A 21,774-nucleotide genomic window follows, 5' to 3' on the forward strand; every position below is an offset into this window, starting at 1 on the left:
TCTCTGGTGTTTCAATTTTCAGCAACACACCTCCAAACTCCAGTCCTCTCTCCTTCCTCACTCCGCCCTGTGTGCCTGAAGCAGAGGTTTTTTATTAGGTTCCTGGCAGGGCCTTAATTGGCTACAGGTGCTCCAATTAACCTGTAGTAACCTTCCCTAGTCTACAGGACCAGGACCCTACTGTGCTTTGTACATTGTACATACACATAACAAGAAAGATGGCCCCTGCCTCAGGGAGCTTACAGTCTAGTAGATGTCCTGTTTGAGTTGGGCAAATTGCTTACTTTCCCTGTGCTTCAATCCCCATCTGTAAAATGGGAACAATAGTATTTCCTTTTCTCCCACCCTACTGTCTGCCTTGTCTATTTAGATTGCAATCTCCTGGGGACAGGGACTGTTTCTTATTACATTTTTGTACAGCACCTAGAACAATGGGACCCCGATCTTGTTTGAGTCCTCTAGGTGCTATTCTAATACTTATTCTAATAATTATTCTAATACTAATTCTAATAATGCATAACAATCACTAATGCACAGAGTTATTTACCAGACTGTTCTAATCTAGTTATTTTTATTGAGCAATCAGAAAGAAACATAAATCAGTGCATCCGCCTTACAGCATATAGAAGTACTTTTCAGAAGGCCAATATGAATATATTAAAACTCACTCAAGTACTCAAAAGCGAAACATCTTTAGATATTCTGGGGTAACATAAAAATGATACAAAGTAAAGGACATCTACAGGTGTAAGGCTCTCTAGTCTCAGAATCAGTGACATACTATAGGATACCTTCATTGAAAGCTAGATATTTATATCCATTTTACTCTCCAGTTCTCTGCCACAGAAGTAGTATTTTCTAACTGAGTGAGACATTTGTTAATACTTGAAGCACTGACTATACAGAAAGTCAGTGTTCCTATGTTCCTTCATCACACTTTTTTTTTCAAATCCAGATCAAGTTTGCATAGAATGTGAGTGTCAGATCATTCTTTGTACTGTAACCGTGTTAAATAAAATACATTGTAAAGCCCATTGTGCTTTCTAGGTTCAGCCTGCAAGATGCTGTGCACTCTGGCCCTGATCCAGCAAAGCACTTAAGCACATGTTTAACTTCAAGCATCTAAACAGTCCCATTGACTTTAGTGGACTACTCCTGGACTTAAGTGCTTGGCTGGATCAAGGCCAAAATTCTCAGTATCTGGCAGGTTTGAGCCCTCTGTTTCTAATGACACTAAGCTGATGGAGTCTTTCTTATAGTGCTTTGGCACTTCTTTTCTAATGCCAACCGGAACCCAGAAGGACAGTCGCAAATATGAAAAATAATGGGGCAAAAAATTAAATAGGCTTTTTTTCCCAAACTTTTTTGATGAGTTTCTGGTTTAAGGTTCAGCTTGGTTCCTGTTTTAGCCACTTGTCCCTTTGAAAAAGGGCTGTGAACAACTGCCTTGGCAGTGCTTGTGGGAACACAGGGAGTGTTCTCTTTGTGAGCGTGCAAGGGCATAATGCACACCAAAGAAGGGGAGGAGGGCCCGGGGAGCAGAGTTTGTTTGGTGTGAAGTGGGGTAGCAAACGGTACCGTCCAAAGGGTGTACTCTCCACTCGTATGCTTTGGGCAGGAATTGTGCTGCCAGAGGCAAATGCCTCCTGCACCTTACCACCACCTCCAACATAGGTCACTGACTGTATGTGCAAGTTACACCCGTACCTACCTGCTTGGTGAAAGAGGGGTGTTTTGAGAGGTGAAGCACAGGAAAGCAGGTTTGCAGAAAAATGTCCCAAGCAACTTGCTTTGTTAGGGCACTATTGTGCATTTTTAACTCAGTAGATTTGATTCATTAATAAGCAACTGAACCAAACATCAATATAAATATTCAGTTTTGTGTAGAAGAGAGTTGCCACATCTAGGATTGTACTTTTTGTCAATGTATTACTTAACTTGCATCTCAAACTTGTGTGAATGTTAAATTCAGTCAAAGAAATGCCATAATGGTTATTTCAGGTATAAGTGGGCAATTCAGAATACTGTAAAATACTAGAGATGGTTGGAAACCTATATAAAATTGGCAGCAATTTTGTCCTGTGCTTTTTGTCAAAAATCTGTCAGTGAAAAAATTTCATCAAAATTTAAAATTTTGATTTTTTGTTTTTATTTTTACTAGTTGTATAGTCAGTCAAAGAACAGGACAAAGATATGAAAGTTTTCATCCCTTTTTATTTGTCAAAATTAGAAATTTTAATGAAAAATGTAATTGAAATTGAAAATTTTGAAAATTTTCAAACAATACAGAAAAATATGCAATTTATCGCTCTACTTTTTTCTCTCTCTCTCTCTCTTTCCCTTAAGCTATGTCTACACTGGCAACATTCCCCCCTCACGCCCCCCCCCCCGGAAAGACAAAAGTTTTGCCGTGACGTGCCAGTGTGAACAGTGCATTGTCTGCAGAAGACCCAACGAACAGCAGCTACACTGCACGACATTTAGCGGCACAGCTGTACCGACACAGCCCTGTCGCTAAAAGCTGTGTAGTGTAGACATAGCCTTATTCTCTTTCTTTCCTTTGTTCTAAGTTATGTTCCTGAGTTAATTGTGTGTTTGCTTTTACTCTCTCCTATAGATAACTGTGTTCCGTATGGGTTCTGAGGGGCAACAGGACATTGAGATGTCTATTTTAACTGCTCTACTTAAAGGTGAGTTTTTATGCAGGCAACAAATAAGGATGAACAAACCAACTTGGAAAAAAAATAAACACTTGCTTTGTGTGGGTCATTCTAAATACCAAAACTTTTGTGTGTTCTGTTCTTATCAGTTCAGATTAGTAACCTCAAAGCATTTGGTGTTTTGGGTTCAGGTCTGCTAAGATATGAGCCCAATATGTAAGGTCTAGATCTGAACTTTTCCATAGCATTACCCTGAAGTTTCCACAGCTTCCTTCTTCCACTTGGGCAGGAAATACCAGAAGAACCTTTCTCATTTGTGTTTGCATTTGTTGTAGCCATGTTGGTCCCAGTATATTAGAAAGACAAGGTAGGTGAGGTAATATCTTTTATTGGATCAACTTCTACTGGTGAAAAAGACAAGCTTTCAAGCTCCACAGAGCTCTTCTTCAGGTCTGGCAAAGGTACTCTGAGTGTCACAGCTAAATGCAAGGTGGAACAGATTGTTTAGCACATATTCTAAGGGACCATTCAAGGTGAAGTGGGGGAGAGAACTCGGCGACAAAGAGCAGCTTCATTGCTTACCTTACAACAGCACAGCTGCAGCGGCACGGCCACACTGTTGTAAGGTGTGCAGTGTAGACGTAGCCTTAATAGCTTGTCTCTTTCACCAACAGACATTGGTCCAATAAAAGATATTACCTCCCCAACCTGTCTCTCTGACCTGTCTCATGGTGTTTCAATACATCCAATTCCAGGCCTGGCCAGTGTATGCAAAATGATAAATAACATGGGGAGAGGGAAGAAGATAACTAGATTTTTTTAAACCTCAAAAAAAAATGTAGTTCAAGGATTAGAGTGAGGCTTTATAGTCACTTCTAAATGTAATTGGTTTATCTGTCCAATAAGCTTGCTCTCTCTTTTCCCCCCAATCTAAACCCCCTAAACTTTGTGGCTGAGTCTGTCTTTGTTGGAACAACTGCTATTATCAAATGTTAAGCACTTTGGAAGTTGATATCAGTTGATTACAAAAGAGACTTTAGGTGAAAGATGTAGGGAAAAGAGAAGCATGGGATTAAGGAATCACCAGACCTGTGTTTAGGGCATCTGCCAAACTACTGATTATGCTCTGTGGAAGGGAGCAGAGCAGTATTAGGGATAAAGTCAGCAGGGTTTAGAGAAGGAAGAAGCCTTTCAGAGGAGCTGCTTAAGCTCTGATAAAGGTCTAGACTCTTAGCAAGGAGTGGGGATTTGTTATGGGGTGGCAATAACCCCTGAAATCACCCACCCACACTTAGCTTAGCCGCACAAAACTTGCAAAAATATACCCAAAGTTCAACATAGCAAATGAATAAAATCCCATTTCTTATTCAATCGATCCATTTCCCATCCTCTCCTAGTAAATTATCTGTACCTTTACATAGGTCCTAACAAAAGTGTTTGGTTTAAAAAATTGTTTGTGTGTGGGTGTAAATCAGATGGGTGATAATGAGGATGGAGGATGATATGACAATGCAGAATGAGCTGGATCACTCAACTGGCTGGATTAAGGGATCCAGCCAATTCCCCTGGGCCGTGTCATTTCCAAACATTCTAACACTTGAGTTTGGTTTTTGTTGTTGTTTTTAAAGTAAATCTTTGTAAAGAAAGTAATGTTGGTTTGGACTATTACCTGGATTCCAAAGCACACTCTCAGCCATAATGCTCTTATCACAAAGATTTTTGTTTGCGAGCTAATCTGAACCTTTTGAGATTATTCTGTCGCTTCTGACAATTATTCTTGAACATTTAAACTACATAATGTTGTTTAAACAACATTTACAGAGAAAGATATTGTATCACTAATGTGTATAAATGAGACAAGACTAAAACTCTTGCTAAAATAAGTAAGGGACTAAGGTCCATTTCTGTGAACTGCAAGGAAAAAGGAACAATGTTACTATACCCAATTTTGAAAGGATTATTGGGCCGAATCCTCAACTGGTGTAAAAAAATCATAGCTCCATTCATTTCAACATAACTACTCACCGTTAGACCAGCTGAAGTTCTGATCTAATCCCCAGAGAATTAAATTACAGTGGTGTCCACTCATTTACATGAAGTGTGAAATGCCAAATACCTTTGTTTGCATAGGTACCAACGCATCTGCACCAGATCAGCTGAGCTTGGCATTGGCCTGGAACCGTGTGGACATTGCACGTAGCCAAATCTTTGTCTTTGGACATCACTGGCCGGTAAAGCTGCTTTTCCTAGACCGATTAGTTAGCAATTATTTTAAATTACGTGAAAAATATCCCTTCCTTTGATTTTCTTGGCAATGACAGTAATGTTGAATTCTTTTGGTATGCATGATGACCTGGTCTGGAATATTCCATATGGACTGTTCATTATAAAATATCACCAGTCTACCTTTTCCAAAAAGTTAATAATGACAAAACTCGTGTGCTTTTGAAATGAAAAGTAGCAGCATAAATTTAGCAAATGAATTTATTCAGGATTCCTCTTGAGGCAAGAAATTCAAATAATGGAAATCATATGGGGCCTGATTTATGCTGAGTGCATATCTACACTAGAAATTTAAATAGACCTATGTTAGGGCATCGCTCTAACTACACTGACATAAACCCTGCGCTTCTCGTGGTTCATGTACACACTGCCATCCTTCTGTTGGTGTTGTGCGTCCACACCAGGAGTGCTTCCACCCACTTAAGAGTGGCAGTGTGGGGGTCTGAGAACCTGGGCTCTCAGCTCCACATGCAGCTCCCTGCAGGAAGCCCGGCTGCCCTCCACCCACCACACCAGCTCTCGGCTCCCTGCTCCCCGCCACCAGGAGCCCAGCTCCCCCGGCTCCCAGCAGGGAGCTCTGCGCCGGAGGCTGGACGGCTCCTGGCCTCCCAACAGGGAGCCAAGAGCCTTGGTGCAACCGGGCTCCGCACAGGCAGCCAGGAGCCTCCAGATGGCACCTGGGCTCCCCACTGGGAGCTGGGAGTCTCCAGGTGGCAGCCAGGTTCCAAGTTGGGTGGGCACAGCCCAGCTGTGGCAAGGTGCCCAGAGGGGCAGCCAGGCTCTAGCTGGAGCTCCTCATCCACCCAGCGGTGACAGCTTGGCTTTCAGCATGGAGCCGTGAAATTGACAAGAATGACAGCCAGCAGCCAATGTAAGTAACTCAGGGTCAACACGGACACTACATTGTTACACAACATAAGCCCTATGCCTCTCATGGAGGTGGAGTTATTATGTTAGTGTAATAGGCACATACATCAGTGGGAGCAAGGCTGTAGTGTGTACACTGACATAATTAGATCGACATAAGCTGCCTTCCATCGACCTAACTCTGTAGGGTAGACCAAGCCTCAGGCCTCATCAGAACCCAGTCATCACACCCATAGTGAACTGCATGTTCTATTAATACTACTTAGACCTCCAGCTGCCTGACTGGTGAGTGCAAGCAGGTGGTTAGATGTCTAACTCTAATAAATTACACAGTAGGGCTGGAAATTATAAAGGCACCTAGGAGACTCCTTTGAAAATCCCAGTTTGAATTAATGGGACAAAATCATGACCACAAAGAGACCAATGCTGAATATCAGGCCCTTAGTGTATTAGATGATGCAAAATGAATCTAGGGGTGAGATTTTCAGAAATGCCTAAGGCATTGAAATGGGTCTTGTGCTCTTAAATCATTTTTAAAGTGTGATACTGCGCCCATTGAAGTTAATGGTAAAGCTCCCATTGATTTCAATGGGGGAAGATCAGACACTTGAGTGCTTTTGAAAATTCTACCCTAGAGTCATACATGTAACTAAAAAAACCTTGTTTTAAGCCAGTTTGGTGACTCAATATGCTGGTGCATTTTGCTTTACTACATGAACCATCTGGTATGAAATTATTACAAACAGGGCCGGCGCTTCCACTAGGCGACCCTAGGCGGTCGCCTAGGGCAGCAGGATTTGAGGGGCAGCATTTTGCCGCCCTCAGCGGAAATTCGGCGGCAGGGGGTCCTTCCGCTCCGGGTCTATGGCGGAAATTCGGCGGTGGGTCCTTCACTCGCTCCAGGACGCACCGCCGAAGTGCCCCGAAGATGTGGAGCAGAAGGACCCCCGCCGCCGAAGACCCCAGGCCCCCTGAATGCTCAGGCGGCAAAAACCCTGGCACCGCTCCTGATTACAAAGTGTTCTGAGGAACCACGATGACATAGGCCATAAGAATTAAGTAAGGTTCTTTTTTTTTTTTTAATTAGATGTCTTTCTTGAAATGACGTACAATAAAATGGTCAGTAAAATACTTTACATCCACACTATGTGCTTCATTGAGGTTAATTTCATTTAGAAACCTCAGTCATTAAAAATTTAACCAAAAGTCCTTCCTGTATACGCTATTTTATTCTTTCCCTGTTAGCAATGTGATGTTTCCAGTATTCACGGTCCATTAAAAACATTTTCATAAAGAGGATTTAGGGATCCTAAACAATATAAGTATTATTATAAATCAATTTATCTGGAGGAACTGTTCCAATCTCCACATTGTGTTTAGATTAAAAAACATCAACGAGCAAACAAAACCTACTGCTGTTTTGTCCAGTTTCATCTTTGTACTCTTCAACTCTTTGTGGAAATTACATGAGCCGATTACAATTCATTGTCATTTCAAATTAATAAAGATTGCGCTTGATGTAGTGTTTGCTGTGAGTTTACAGATCCATTTCTGTCCTGACTTGTAAATGCTTTCATGGTAGGATAGTGTGAGAGGACTTTGTGCAAAAAAGAAAGCTTTGTTAAGCAAACGTGTATGGCCTTGATCCTGCAGTTCTCTGCACAATGAACCAATTTGTTGTGGTCTAGCATAAACGTTTGTGTAAGTTATGTATGAGGACAAGTTAAGTGCTAGGTGCAGCAGTCCAAACTGAGGGGAAGTAGTCTCAAAAATTTTCAGCCAAATCTTTTTTTTTCATTGAAAAATGCACATTTGGTGACATTGAAGCATCTTGTGAATTCAAGTTGGTTTCACCAAATTGTTGGTTTAAGAAAAATAACAAACACAATTTGAAAAAATTGATTTTTTCAGTTTGAAATTATTTTTGTTTCAAAATTTTCTTTAATATTTTTAAAAATTCAAAAATGTTAAATGGTCCAAGCCTAAATGACATGTTTGGTTCCATCTGGCATGAATTTTTTTCAACTTTTTGAAATTGCTGATTCACTGAAAATTCGCGATTTGCCCAATTCTAGCCTCAAGTGTGCCTTCCTTCCTTCTCCCAAGAGCACAGGTTAAAATGGAGAAGGGGGTAGTGGAGAATAGGCACATTTGAGGAGACATGAACATAAGCATGATCTTAGCATGTAAATGATCCACTTAACTGCAATCTTCCCTCTTTGGCCTTAGCCCATACGACTATATAGAGGTCAGTTGATGGCCATGTGGCATTCTTATTAACACTGTCCCTTCTATTCCTTATCCGCTTGTTGCTTTTACTTTGACATTCCACTATTTCTCTACATATGTTTAAAAAGTGGAAAGAAGGTGAAGTGCCAGGCTCATACTCAGCATCTTACCATACCTCTCAGTTGTACCTTACTTTGAGACATCCACTTGAGTCCCAGACTTAACTACTTACCACAAAAATATGGTGCTGTCCCACTTTGAAATGTTGTTGCTCATATCAGGGATAAAGAATCATGCAAATGGTTATGGAATAAGTGCACTCAGGGAATGAATCCCTGCGTGAATTTGTTGAGTGTGGTGTTCCTCATTTTCGATCTTTCTCACACATTATGTCCCAATTTGGGCCTTGGTGTTTTGAGAGATTTGCCACTACAGATAACGATTGTGTACTAGATGTTGCCTTTTCAACTGTGAATTCTCTGCCTATTCCGTTTTCTTCTTTATATGTTACTCTGTGCTCCTGAGTAAGTCATAAGCAGCTGGGATCAAACGTGGGATGTCTAGATCTTAAAGCATTAGCCTCTACGCTGCCTAAGCTGAAAGTTCCAGATCTGTTAGCTAAGGCTGTATGAGGCTCATCAATCTCTATATGTGGCCTAGCCACCACTAGAGGGGGACAGCATGCCACACTGAGTGAGGGTAGGTTACACATAGCACCACTGTAAAAGAGAGTGGTGGTATTAAGATTCAATAGAACATTCTATTGATGTACAATCCTCCAATTGCCAAAACAATTGACTGTATTATCTTAATATTTGTGCATTATTAAATGTAGCCTTTAGGAAGCCTTACAGTGACTGATGGCACAGCACCTGAGAAGGAAAAGAAATCTCCAGCAGCTCAAACTAAAGCAGCCAGAGGGAAAGGAAAAGGGAAAAAAAAGGGAGGGAAAATGAAAGAAGAGCCGGAAGAAGAAACAGATCCACGGAAGCTTGAACTACTAAACTGGGTAAGGTGAAAGTGGCAGCTTTTTTCCAGTTGCTGCTCTGTTCTTTATCTCGTTTGACTCCTCCCTCTAATCTGTTCTTCTCAGTTTACATATGCACACACCCAGCCTACCCCAAAGATAAATCAAAGAATGAGTTAACTTCTACAAGGCCCTAGAAGTGATGCAAACAGACACATTAATCCCACCTGGAATGAAAGGAATTAACTTCTGGTGAGGGACATATTGATGCCTGGAATATTTTGAGGCATAGGAGACCTTTTATGTAGGGCTGTCAAGTGATTAAAAAAATGAATTGTAATTAATCGCGCTGTTAAACAAGAATAGAATACCATTTATTTAAATATTTTTGGATGTTTTCCACATTTTCAAATATATTGATTTCAGTTACAACACAGAATACAAAGTGTTCAGTGCTCACTTTATATTTATTTTTATTACAAATATTTGCACTGTAAAAAACAAAAGAAATAGTATTTTTCAAATCACCTAATACAAGTACTGTAGTGCAATCTATTTATCATGAAAGATGAACTTACAAATGTAGAATTATGTACAAAAAAAAGCATTCAAAAATAAAACTATGTAAAACTTTAGAGCCTACAAGTCCACTCAGTCCTACTTCAGCCAGTCGCTCAGACAAACAAGTTTAGTTACTATTTGCAGGAGATAATGCTGCCCACATCTTGTTTACAATGTCACCTGAAAGTGAAAACAGGCATTCACATGGCACTGTTGTAGCCGGCGTCATAAGATATTTACATGCCAGATGCGCTAAAGCTTCATATGTCCCTTCATGCTTCAACAACCATTCAGAGGACATGCGTCCATGCTGATGACGGGTTCTGTTCAATAACGATCCAAAGCAGAGAGGACTGACGCATGTTAATTTTCATCATCTGAGTCAGATGCCACCAGCAGAAGGTTGATTTTCTTTTTCTGTAGGTTTTTTTTTTTTCTGTAGTTTCCACATCTGAGTGTTGCTTTTTTAAGACTTCTGAAAGCATGCTCCACACCTCGTCCCTCTCAGATTTTGGAATGGCACTTCAGATTCTTAAACCTTGGGACGAGTGTTGTAACTATTTTTAGAAATCTCACATTGGTACCTTCTTTGTATTTTGTCAAATCTGCCATGAAAGTGTTCTTCAAACGAATATGTGCTGGGTCATCATCCGAGACTGCTATAACATGAAATATATGGCAGAATGTGGGTAAAGCAGAAAAGGAGACATACATTTCTCCCCCAAGGAGTTCAGTCACAAATTTAATTAACGTGTTATTTTTTTAACAAGCATCATCAGCCTGGAAGCATGTCTTCTGGAATGGTGGCTGAAGCATGAAGGAGTATACGAATGTTTAGCATATCTGGCACGTAAATACCTCGCGACGCTGGCTATAAAAGTGCCATGCAAACACCTGTTCTCACTTTCAGGTGACATTGTAAATAAGAAGCAGGCAGCAGTGTTTCCCATAAATGTAAACAAACTTTTGTGTCTTAGCGATTGGCTGAACGAGAAGTAATACTGAATGGACTTGTAGGCTCTAAAGTTTTACATTGTTTTGTTTTTGAGTGCAGTTATGTAACACAAATGTAGATTCTTTTTTAAGTGACACTTTCACGATAAAGAGATTGCATTACAGTACTTGTATGAGGTGAATTGAAAAATACTATTTCTTTCGTTTATCATTTTTACAGTGCAAATGTTTGTCATCAAAAATAATATAAAGTGAGCACTGTACACTTCATATTCTGTGTTGTAATTGAAATCAATATATTTGAAAAACGTAGAAAAACATCCAAAAATATTTAATAAACTTCAACTGGTATTCTATTGTTTAACAGTGCAATTAATCGCGATTAATTTTTTGGAGTTAATCGCATGAGTTAACTGCGATTAATCGACAGCCCTACTTTTATGTATTTTATAAGTGTCTTCATAATTTCTATGCAATCTACCTATAGCTAAGGTCACACAAGCATTTCCATTTTAGGTGGTAATTTTCTGTTGCTATTAATACTTCTACATTTTCCAGTCTTTTTCCTTCCTGGCTGAAATTTGGCAGGTTTGTTTTCAGTTCAGGAGTGAATTGTTTTGGAAGGTTTGAACCAAAGTGATTAAACCATATTTGGGAAGAGAAAGACTGCAAAAATATATAGTTTTTCCTTTACAAAAAAGTATTCCTTTGAATGTTTCTAGCTCATCAGTGAATAGTGAGGAAGACTTAACATTTTACAGGAAGACAGTTCTTTTGTTTTGAATTTCCTATGGGTTTATTTTAATTTTTTTTTAAGTTGAACATTCTATTAGGTTGTTCCCATGTTTAGCCATATTAAGGGAAGCTCTTGTATGTTTTCTGACCAATATTTCTAGCAAGAACTTGGGGATTTTTTTTCAGAAGATCGGAGCCAGTGCATATTCCCACTTCTCTCTATTTGAGGCAACAGCTTGTCAGTTGAATGGATGCTGCCTATGTGTGCACTCTTTACGTTTGTGCAGTTCATTCTTTTTAAATGTAACCTGCTCCCATCACACACAGCAAGCAAACCCACCTCTTCATATAATGTATCATTTCACTTGGTTTAGCTATAAGATACCAAATAAAAAGTACTGAACGTTACAATCATGTTCCTAAAGGTTTCATTTACTGCTCTCATTACTTCAACATTAAGGACACATCCAAAACAAAAAACAAAAACAAAAACCACAACATCTAAACTATACATGGAACACCTCTCGGGGACATTCTCATTTTTCAAAATGACATTTGACATGTAGATGACTGAACATAGCTTGAAATTCACATGTGAATTCTTTTATTAAACAACCAAAAAACTTCTGTTTAGCAGTTGCTGGAGCAGCATCTCTGACTTACTTGCCCAGGGTTTGCATTGTGTTCTCTGTTCTCAACTTTCAGGTGAATTCCCTGGAGCAGGCTATGCTGGATGCCCTGGTACTGGATCGAGTCGATTTTGTGAAACTCTTGATTGAAAATGGCGTGAACATGCAACGCTTCCTCACTATTCCTCGACTAGAAGAGCTTTATAATACTGTGAGTGAGCTGTGATTCTGATATAAACTGCTGTGTCTCTCACTGTTGAGTTCAGCGTGACACCTTTTCCTTTCTCCCTTCCTCCCACCCCCAATAATTGGCACAGAAACTGTCCAACTGGTGGTTTCACTTTATACTTCAACAACTGAAGGGGAAAAAAACAGGGCACACTGACAGTCCACGAAAGGTGCATATCACTAGAGGGAGTCACTGTAATAACTCATGGCTTCGTAATACTTTAAGATACACAGAGTATCTTGACTAAGCCTAGAGCAGCTTCTAGACAATCTTATGGTTTATCATGTAAATATAGTGACGTATTTTTAAAATGCATATTAAGAACTCTTTAATAACTAGTATTGCCATTAAAACCATAGTATCAGCCAATAGCTGTGGCTTTTTACCTACATATTCTTAACTCGCTCACTGATGTGACACACAATCTTGTTGATCCTCAGTTAGTTTTCATTTCTTTATCCTTTATTGTTGTAATAATAAAATGCTATATAGAAACTCTCACCCATAAATCCCAAAGCACTTTACACCTGGAGCTGAGTATCATTATTCCCCCTTATAGAATGGGAAACCAAGGCACAGAGGCAAAGTGACCCGCCCAAGGTCACCCAGCAGGCCAGTGGCAGAACCAGGAATAAAACCTAGTTCTCCTAAATCCCAGTCCAGTGCACTATCCACTAGGTTATGCTGCCTCTTTTATAACACATAGGCTGCTTGGGACTAGTCTCCTTTGCACAAACCCACAGACAGAACACCCCAGTAGATCCTTACTCCTGTGCAGAATTCATGTGCTGCGCAGAATTTTTTTCCACAAAAAATACATTCTGCTGGAAAGGTGCTGCAGTTACTCCTTTCATCCACAAGGGGCCGCTGTGGCACCAGAACACAGAGCAGTGGCTCCTGGGCAGGAGCAGCCCCAGCTCCGGATAGGAAAGAGAAAGAAGTTGCCTTGCTCACCGCACCCTGCCCAGGGGGCAGATTAGGAGGCATGGGATATGGAGGCACAGACAGCATGGGGCACCTGGGGCTGCTGGGGGGTCACAGACTGGGGTTCAGAAGGGCTATTGGGGGTGACAGACTGGGGCAGGGGCTGAATGGGAGTGGGGGTGCAGAGACACATTGGGACAGGAGGTGACTAAGTGGGGGTACAGGGACACATGGGGATGGGGAAAGTGGCTGAGGGGGGTGCGGGGACACATGGGGACAGGGGCAGATGTGCCTGACGAAATGAGAGAGACTATGGGTCGTCCAGGGTCTGCATGGTGGTGGCTCCCTAACAAACCCTTCCCTCTCCCAAAAACCTTTTACATTGTTCTCCCACCCATACCCAACAACCCTCCAGGTTCACACCCAGGCTCCTTCCCAGCAGTTTTTCCCTCTCCCTCAGCTCCTCCACTATCCCTGGCTTCCCCAAGGCTTTTCACTGCTTCTTAGGGCTGCAGGAAATACGTTTCCATATTGTAGTTTAAATGAATTATTACTCAGAGTTCTGTATTCATATACCTAGTAAGGAATCTACTTGTCAAAAAACATTTCTTGAATATTTTTTGTTGTCTGTATTGTTATAGACATAGTTGCTGACAGGTCTTTGAAATAAATTACAAAATAATTGAAACTAGCATGATTATATTGTGTTATTTTCACAAATAAAATATGCAGAATTTTGCAGAATTTTAAAATATTGGGCACAGAAGCTGCCATAAACTATTCCTCCATCACCTCTCCCTGCTGTTAGTATGGGAGGTGTGGCCAAAGGTAAAGGGTCACTGCCAAGGCACCTTGCGATTCCCAAGCGGGGATTACAGCACCTTGTAGCTGTTGGCAGCCAGTGCGAGTTAAGGCAACCTGAAGGCTCCTGTGGATGTATATCTGAGGACTGGACCATTGCACAGGGTTCCTAGGTTGATAGCAGCACAAAGGTGGCTGTAAACTCTATTAGTGACTTGTTACTTTTGGCCAGTTGTGCCTCCCATCTTTTTATCCATGAAGAAAACAGTACCTAATCATGTGCTGTTCGGATAATGAACAAATGATCGTTCTGGGAATTCACATCCAAATTTCTAATGCTTTGCAGAAACTACACTTTTTTTTTAATCAAGGGGAAGAACTAAAGGCCTAACAAAATATGAATGGTCTCTCTTTCAGAGATTGGGTCCACCAAATACACTGCATTTGCTAGTCAGGGATGTGAAAAAGGTAAGTTTTTATATTATTTCCAGATATTGGGATTTATTTTCATGATTATTTTAATTGTACAAATCAGTGAGGGAAGTGAACATAATGTAGATGGAAAATAAAACTTTGAAATTAAATTATAGTTTTTAAGGAAAGGGAAGTTAAATCACTAGTAATGTAAGATACTCAGACCAGATTTAAATATACTTAATTTCTTTACATATCAAAAGAAGCTTACATACAACATTACAGTGGAAAAATATTTCCTTGCAAAATTGCAGAAACAGAAGTTAGAGAAAATATCTACTCCATTATCCAGTCCATCCACCTGCCAATGCAGGATTGTTCCTTTCTGTGTATTTACTAGTGTGTTTTTCAGACTCCCAAGCAATGTTACTTCTACCACTTCCACTGGGAGAAAGTCACTTCCACTCTTCAGAGTTAGAAATCATAAATCTGTTATTCATTACCATCTACTGCATATAAATGTATTGTAAGGCATAGTGTTAAATTCACTATATTTGATGGGTTTTGCATGTGTTATTTTGCTACCCAGAGTATATCCTGCATTCCTGTTGCAAGGAAAAACTCAACTGATTTCAGTGAGAGTTCCTCATGAAAGTTTTGCAGGATTGGGTCAATGTATAATCCATAATGATCAGGGCCGGCTCCAGGGTTTTGGCCGCCCCAAGCAGCCAAACAAATAAATAAATAAATAAATAAAGCCGCGATCGCGATCTGCGGCGGCAATTCGGCGGAAGGTCCTTCGCTCCGAGCGGGAGTGAGGGACCATCCGCCGAATTGCCGCCGAATAGCTGGACCTGCCGCCCCTTTCCGGAGTGGCCGCCCCAAGCATCTGCTTGCCAAGCTCGTGCCTGGAGCCGGCCCTGATAATGATCCACCTCAGGGTTTAATTCTTATCTAATTTTTCATTATTCACATTTTCCAATGGTACTAACTCTCTTCTGTGTATTTTTCCTATCTGTCTGTCCATCTTTCTCCTCCTGGTCATCGCATTTCCATGGCTCACTCTCATTCAGCGACAAGTTCGGGGATTTGGTTGGGTTAACATGGAGGTGATTTGTTTCCCTAGAATGTAGCTCTTTCATCATAGTTTATTGCTAAGTGGTGTTCTAGACTAAACCTTGCTGTGATGTGCAACAAAGGATACAGTTAGAACAGTGAAACACAGTGCTCAGTCACAGCTCTGGGAGATTTAATGTAACTGTCCAACCAATCTTTAACAATATGACAATATAAGTTGTACAACCTGCCTGTTTACCAAGTTTAGACTGCAGATTAACCCAAATTTCCCTGTACATGATGGGCTGGGAATTGTAGATAATAATGAGGTGGGGAAAAAAGTTATCCATACAGTAAAAGCTACAGTGTATTCTGACCCCTTTCACAAGCAGGAGGAAACTCTTGTATCAGTATGCTACACATAATTGCTCTCTTTTTAAAAAGCAAGGAATATAAACAAATCTGACTTATCCTGAAATAAATAGAATAATTAAAACAAATTGTAATTTAGTAGTTCGACTTCTCATCATAGACTTGATCCAAAGTCTACTGAAGTCAATAGGAGTCTTTCCATTGACTTTGTGTGGGGACTTATCTAAAGTCCATTGAACGATTATATTTATCTTAAGGACACATTATACTGTCCAATTCAGATAATTTTCTCTTTGATTTCTCTGAGGAATCACACAATTTGCAATCCCCTTTTAATTTGTAATTGTCACTTTTTATTTTAAAACACAGAGACTCACATTTTGAGGTTGAGTAAATTAAATATAGGAGTTATCTATTTATATTCAGGTTCTTATACCATGCTCATCACCAAGGAATCTGAGCACCTAGTATACTATAGAGTTTGCAAGTACTATAATGTTCTCCATAACTGAATATACTTAGTAGCATAGTATATTTATAGTTTATCAAATTTATTAAAATTGTTTATAAAATTATTAGTGATAATATGTTTACATTTGGCGTATGAGCAGTATAATGATATCTCACTAAATTATTGCACAGATCATAAGTATTCAAGCAGTGTATTAGTGGAAATGTTATAGTAATAGAATGCTTGTTTTGATTTTTATTAAGGGGTACAGGGAAAAAAACCACCCACTCCATTATACAAAAAGCCAGCTTTAAACCATCTCAAAAGCAAAATTAATTCTTGCATTAATAAAACCTTAAAATAGACAAAGCTGTTCAGATTAATATGCAGATCGAAATCCCATTCAGACATGGAATGTGATGTTATTAATTCAGTTCAAAGAACTCAAAGCCACTGGGGGCCATCCTGCAAGCCCTGTCTCCCACGAGCAGTCCCATTGACTTCAGAGGAACTACTCGTGCATGTGAAGAGTACTTTCATCAGTCAGGTTCTGCAGAACCAAGCCTCATGGCTATTATAAACACTTGATTTTTATTTTTGAATTAAAAACGGTTTCAAATGAATTTATCAGCAGCGCGTACCTCTAGTAAGACTGGTCATTACTTTAATCTTTCAGCCATGAGATAGACACACTAAAATTAAGCAAGTTATCTATAAAATGAAAACCTATGAAATTACATCAAATGTCCATGGAGCACATAGCCAACAGAATGTGTATAAATCTTCAGCTGCAATTATTTATTAAAAATAATAAGATTGTATCCATTTTAACAGAAATATATTAAAAACTATAAAGCTCTTGTCTTTTCCCTTCCCTAATACATTTATAGTTCCATTACATATTATTTAACTGCTGCAAATAACTCTGTACTGATATCTATGTTACCAAAAACCACTGCTGAAATTCTACCCTTGAATACACAGACAGCTCCCCAAAGGAGAATTTGGCCTCAAGTAAAAAATTTTCCCTGGATGGATATATTAATAATGAATAAAATATTAATGTCTACCAAGTATGAGTATAAATGTGTCATATTGTATATAGCCAGGGCAAGTCTCTGTATATGCTTTATTGTTGTTTTATATCCTAAAAATACACTTTGTATTTTGTAGGGAAATCTTCCACCCGATTATCATATCAGCCTGATAGATATTGGTCTTGTACTTGAATACCTCATGGGTGGAGCTTATCGCTGCAACTATACTCGAAAAAGTTTTCGGACCCTTTACAATAATTTATTTGGACCAAAGAGGGTAAGAATGAGTTAATGTTGTAGTGTTAATAATCAAAATAACTAATTCTCCACTGGTTGAATCTTGTGTGAACTACTGTGTGTCCACTTGATCATCATTTAACAGCCTGTGGAGTTAATATGAGGATAATGCAAAATATCTGAGCTGAAGAGTAAAGACTCAGGGTCCCAATATGTGCTAAATATGTTGTCCAAGTGTGTGCTTTCCACACTTCTTGGTAGTTAACAATCCAAGTATTTCTAACTGTGTGTTATGTATGTTTAGCCATTCCTAGCTTTAATTTGTGAGCGTGACCTTCTAAAGTTATTGTAACTGCATGAAATAGTTATATAAAAAACACAGGGATAAACTAAAGCTCAGTGAGCAAGTAATTGTAATAATCCATGGGCCCAATCCAGGTAAGACAAAGGAGCTGCCTCAGAAGAGTAACAACTTTGCAAATATCCTGTAAAAGATTGCTTCCAAGAGTAAGGGCTTATTACCCAAAATAAACTGTTCTCTTGCCAGAATATAGCATTGATCATGAAGCTAATGGAATATAAAGAGGAGTCATTTTAAGAAAATGTAATAGAATAAAGATTCTAATTTCTAAGGGGCAAAAAATAGGAAAACAGGTTTCACCAAGGGCTTGTTTCTCATTTCTCATAGATGCCTCTGATTAAATGGGTTTGGTTTCGTTTGTTTTTAATTCGAAAGTGGTCTTTTTTTGGTATCAGAGTCAAAGAATGATTGGGAGGGAGAGGGAGGCAGGATAAGAAACTTTTTTTTCCCTTCCAAAATAGAGTTACAGCTATTAGCCAAATAATGTTCCTATTTATACAAATGAAAAAATTACTTTCTTTGGCACTCTTACATCTTTGCATTTTCCCCTCCATCTAACTAGATTTTTTTTTTCTTTTTTCTTTTAAATATGCAGCCAAAAGCTCTTAAACTTTTAGGAATGGAGGTAAGTTGGGTTTTGGTTTTTTTTTTCATATAACTAGGAAAAACACCTTTCTGCATCATTCTGAGCTTTCTCAGTTTTACACTGATTTAATATAAATTGTATCTGACTGGGATCTTCTATTTTACAGATTACTTTTGAAACACCAGCAACCTGCTTTATATTTAAGGTCTTGAGTTCTGCATAGAGCTTTGCTCACATAATCCTCAAGCAGTTTTTAGCAGTATTATGTAATAGCACACTCCAGTGTTGGAAAATACTGTAGCTAAAACAATTTTAGATATGAACACAGAGAACATAGTGATGAGAGAGAATATAGCAGCTGAATAATTTAGGGTCATATCCTCTTTATATTTAAAATGCAGTTTATGCATTGAAGATTTAGGCTATGTCTACACCTATAGCAGCATGTAAAGTACAGGCACTACATGTGTAGCTACCCGCCGCAGTGAAAGGCAGACTGCGTCCACACTTGTCACTGTGGTGTGTAGCTTCGCACTGCAGTGAAAGGCTCCGGCAGTGGGAAGGAAAGGCTCTCACAGGGGAGAGGCAGTGAGATGCTATGGTGCTAAAGATAGCAGCATACATGTGGGAGGCACTGTTTGGGCATGTAGAGAGCCATGCAGGGTATGTACCCTGGGGGTTAAGGCATGCAGGGCACTTTGCTCTTCTCACCTAAGCCATGTCTCACATCTACACTGCTGTTTATAACTGCGCTATCTGGACCCACTGCGTCTGTACTTATATCCTTACTATAGAATCATAGAATGTACATTTAGCGTAGACATAGCCTTAGACAGGTCAGAGAGGGAAATTGCTTTTTCAGTCAAGTTAACTAAGGGTTATGTTAGTTATTTTCTTCCATTGTAAAACATAGCTGATTATTTCAGAGCATATCAGCACTGCTCTGTAGTAAACAGCCAAGAGATGAGATGGACCTGAACCAGAACCCCAGGTCTGAGCCCTGCCCCAACCACCCCAGAACTTCAGGGAAGTTTAGATTTGGATCCAAATGTTGTACCTGGGACCTGTCTCTCCCATGGGCCCAAACCAGAACCCTGGTTCAGATTCCAACAAACTTTGGGAAGCTCAGTATCTGATCTGAAGGCAGAGCTAACCATTTCTAATTGATACCTTAGAACATACCAGTTAGATACTTGGTACATGAAAAGATTAGGGACTTCTGTATATGAAGCATATACGTAAGCTTGTATTACCACTGTGTGAATAGTAGGGTTGCCAACCCTCCAGGATTTCCCTGAAGTCTCCAGGAATTAAAGATTAATCTTTTATTAAAGATTATGTCCTGTGATGAAATCTCCAGGAATACATCCAACCAAAATTGGCAACCCTAGTGAATAGAGTTTTATGTCGAAGCTAAAGTCAATTGTAAAATATATACGCACAAAGGCCTATGTTTTCCAAAGCAGATAAGCAACTTTTCCCTGTATGAAGGAAGTATAAAGAAAACTTAATTTTCCTCTCAGATCTACTTCATATTTTCTAACAGCTTTAGGGCAAAGTGCTCAGGTTACAGATGGGAGGAAACAAGAACTGAAGAGATGTGGCCTCATTTATATACAGAGGAGTTGAGCTCTGAGATATGTGGCCTTATTCACATGCAGGTTACTCAGTATTTTCCAAGAACACTTTTGGATGTTCTTATGCTTTCCTTCAGTGGCAAGTGCTTTACACAGAAGAAATTGAAGTATTTTAAAGTTTAACTCTGTTTTCTCCATCTTGCAGTGGGTGCAGTTCTATCTAAAAGAAAAGAAATGGTGAAAAATAAAACTAACTTTTAAAAAGAATTCCAAAGAAGTAAGAAAGCTTTTGTGCTCATGTGGAAAGAAGAGGGAATATTAACTTTCTTCATTTCCAGTTTTTTTTATTTTCTTTACTACTAACTATAAATTATTTGGCATTTTGCAATCATCGCTTGTTCTTTTCTGCAAAAAAATGCAATTCTCGTCTTCTGATTTGAAATTACACTTGCATGTGTATGCACAGCCTTTTTCTTGAAAGACAGATAACGTTTTTTCTAAATGCATGTGAATAATGACCACTGCAATTTCTATAAGGACCACTTCTCCCTTCCTGAAATTGTTGGAAAGTAGGAAGAAGTGAGCTGTATTTAAGGAATAAGTGAAGACTTCTGCTTGGAATCTCAGGTTCTAAAACTTAATTCTGAACTCTCATATATAGCTCATGCTGCTGCATACTTCCTTAAAAGAATCTAGTGCACTTTGCATGCACAAGGATTGATGTTATAAAGTGTTTATCACCACTACTCGCACTCCATCTCTGATAGTGGAATCAAGCCCTACAAATTATCAATAGCTGTATCTATATATGCAGTATTCTTCCTACATTGTTTAAACCCTAATTTTCCCAATCGTGGCTTTTCTCTCTTTAGGATCCTGCTCCATTGTCTGTATCTCCCTTCAGTTACTTCCATGTTGGTTCCTGTAGTAATGGCCTATCCTCCTTATCCTTTTAGGAAATGGGATAGTTATACCTTCAGTTTGTACTGCATACATACGAGGAGATTCCTTATTCAAAGGTGAACATTCCCTTTAGTATCTTAACTCTGTTCCTAAGGATTCTGTCTACCTGCCTTTTCCCTTTGCCTGTTTTCCCTTCTCTTCATCTGCATGTTGGTTTAAAAATTGCTTTAATGCCTGATATGAAGCATTATTCTGCAAGAATAGAGATAGACCATATCAAATCAGAGACTACAGTGTAACCTACTTATAGTGAAGCTCCACTGACAATTCAATAGAAGAAAAGTCCTAAGTTGTTTCAGTTTACTGCAAAGCAACCAGTGCAATTACACATGCCGTACAACTCCGCTTATACTATAGCTGGTCTGCGTAAAGTGATGACTTTAATATAATAGGGTTCTACTAAAAAAAGAACAGGAGTACTTGTGGTACACAAGTACTTGTGGCACAGGAGTACTTTCGTGGGCTACAGCCCACTTCTTCGGATGCATATGCATATGCATCCGAAGAAGTGGGCTGTAGCCCACGAAAGCTTATGCTCTAATAAATTTGTTAGTCTCTAAGGTGTTAGTCTCTAAGTCTCTAAGGTGCCACAAGTACTCCTGTTCTTTTTGAGGATACAGACTAACACGGCTGCTACTCTGAAACGTAGGGTTCTACTGTATTTATAGAACACTAGTGACTCATAATGAAGTATGAAAGTAATGTTTCTGTGGCCAAAATGTTAACTCAAGAGTGCTAACCTCATGCATGATCTGTTGATAAGGTATTATTTCATATTTTGTTGTTGGCATTCTTTATAGAAACAACTCAGAAATTACACTACAAAACATGATGTAATTCAATGAATGTAGGCTGCTTGTTAATGGGAAGTTCACATTTTC

At 39.3% G+C, this 21,774-nt stretch overlaps 1 protein-coding gene across 1 annotated transcript in view; it reads left to right on the forward strand.

The window, feature by feature from the left end:
- The window catches only part of TRPM1 (transient receptor potential cation channel subfamily M member 1), a 78,275-nt gene that overhangs the window by 20,314 nt on the left and 36,187 nt on the right, over nt 1–21,774 (forward strand). Inside the window, exons 9-15 of the mRNA XM_034783765.1 lie at nt 2,618–2,690; nt 4,791–4,891; nt 8,875–9,048; nt 11,962–12,096; nt 14,257–14,307; nt 17,306–17,446; nt 18,363–18,392. Of these exons, the coding sequence (XP_034639656.1) occupies nt 2,618–2,690; nt 4,791–4,891; nt 8,875–9,048; nt 11,962–12,096; nt 14,257–14,307; nt 17,306–17,446; nt 18,363–18,392 (705 nt within the window). The remainder of the gene's footprint in view (nt 1–2,617; nt 2,691–4,790; nt 4,892–8,874; nt 9,049–11,961; nt 12,097–14,256; nt 14,308–17,305; nt 17,447–18,362; nt 18,393–21,774) is intronic.

Source organism: Trachemys scripta, chromosome 10, assembly GCF_013100865.1.
Source record: "Trachemys scripta elegans isolate TJP31775 chromosome 10, CAS_Tse_1.0, whole genome shotgun sequence".
NCBI lineage: Eukaryota > Metazoa > Chordata > Testudines > Emydidae > Trachemys > Trachemys scripta.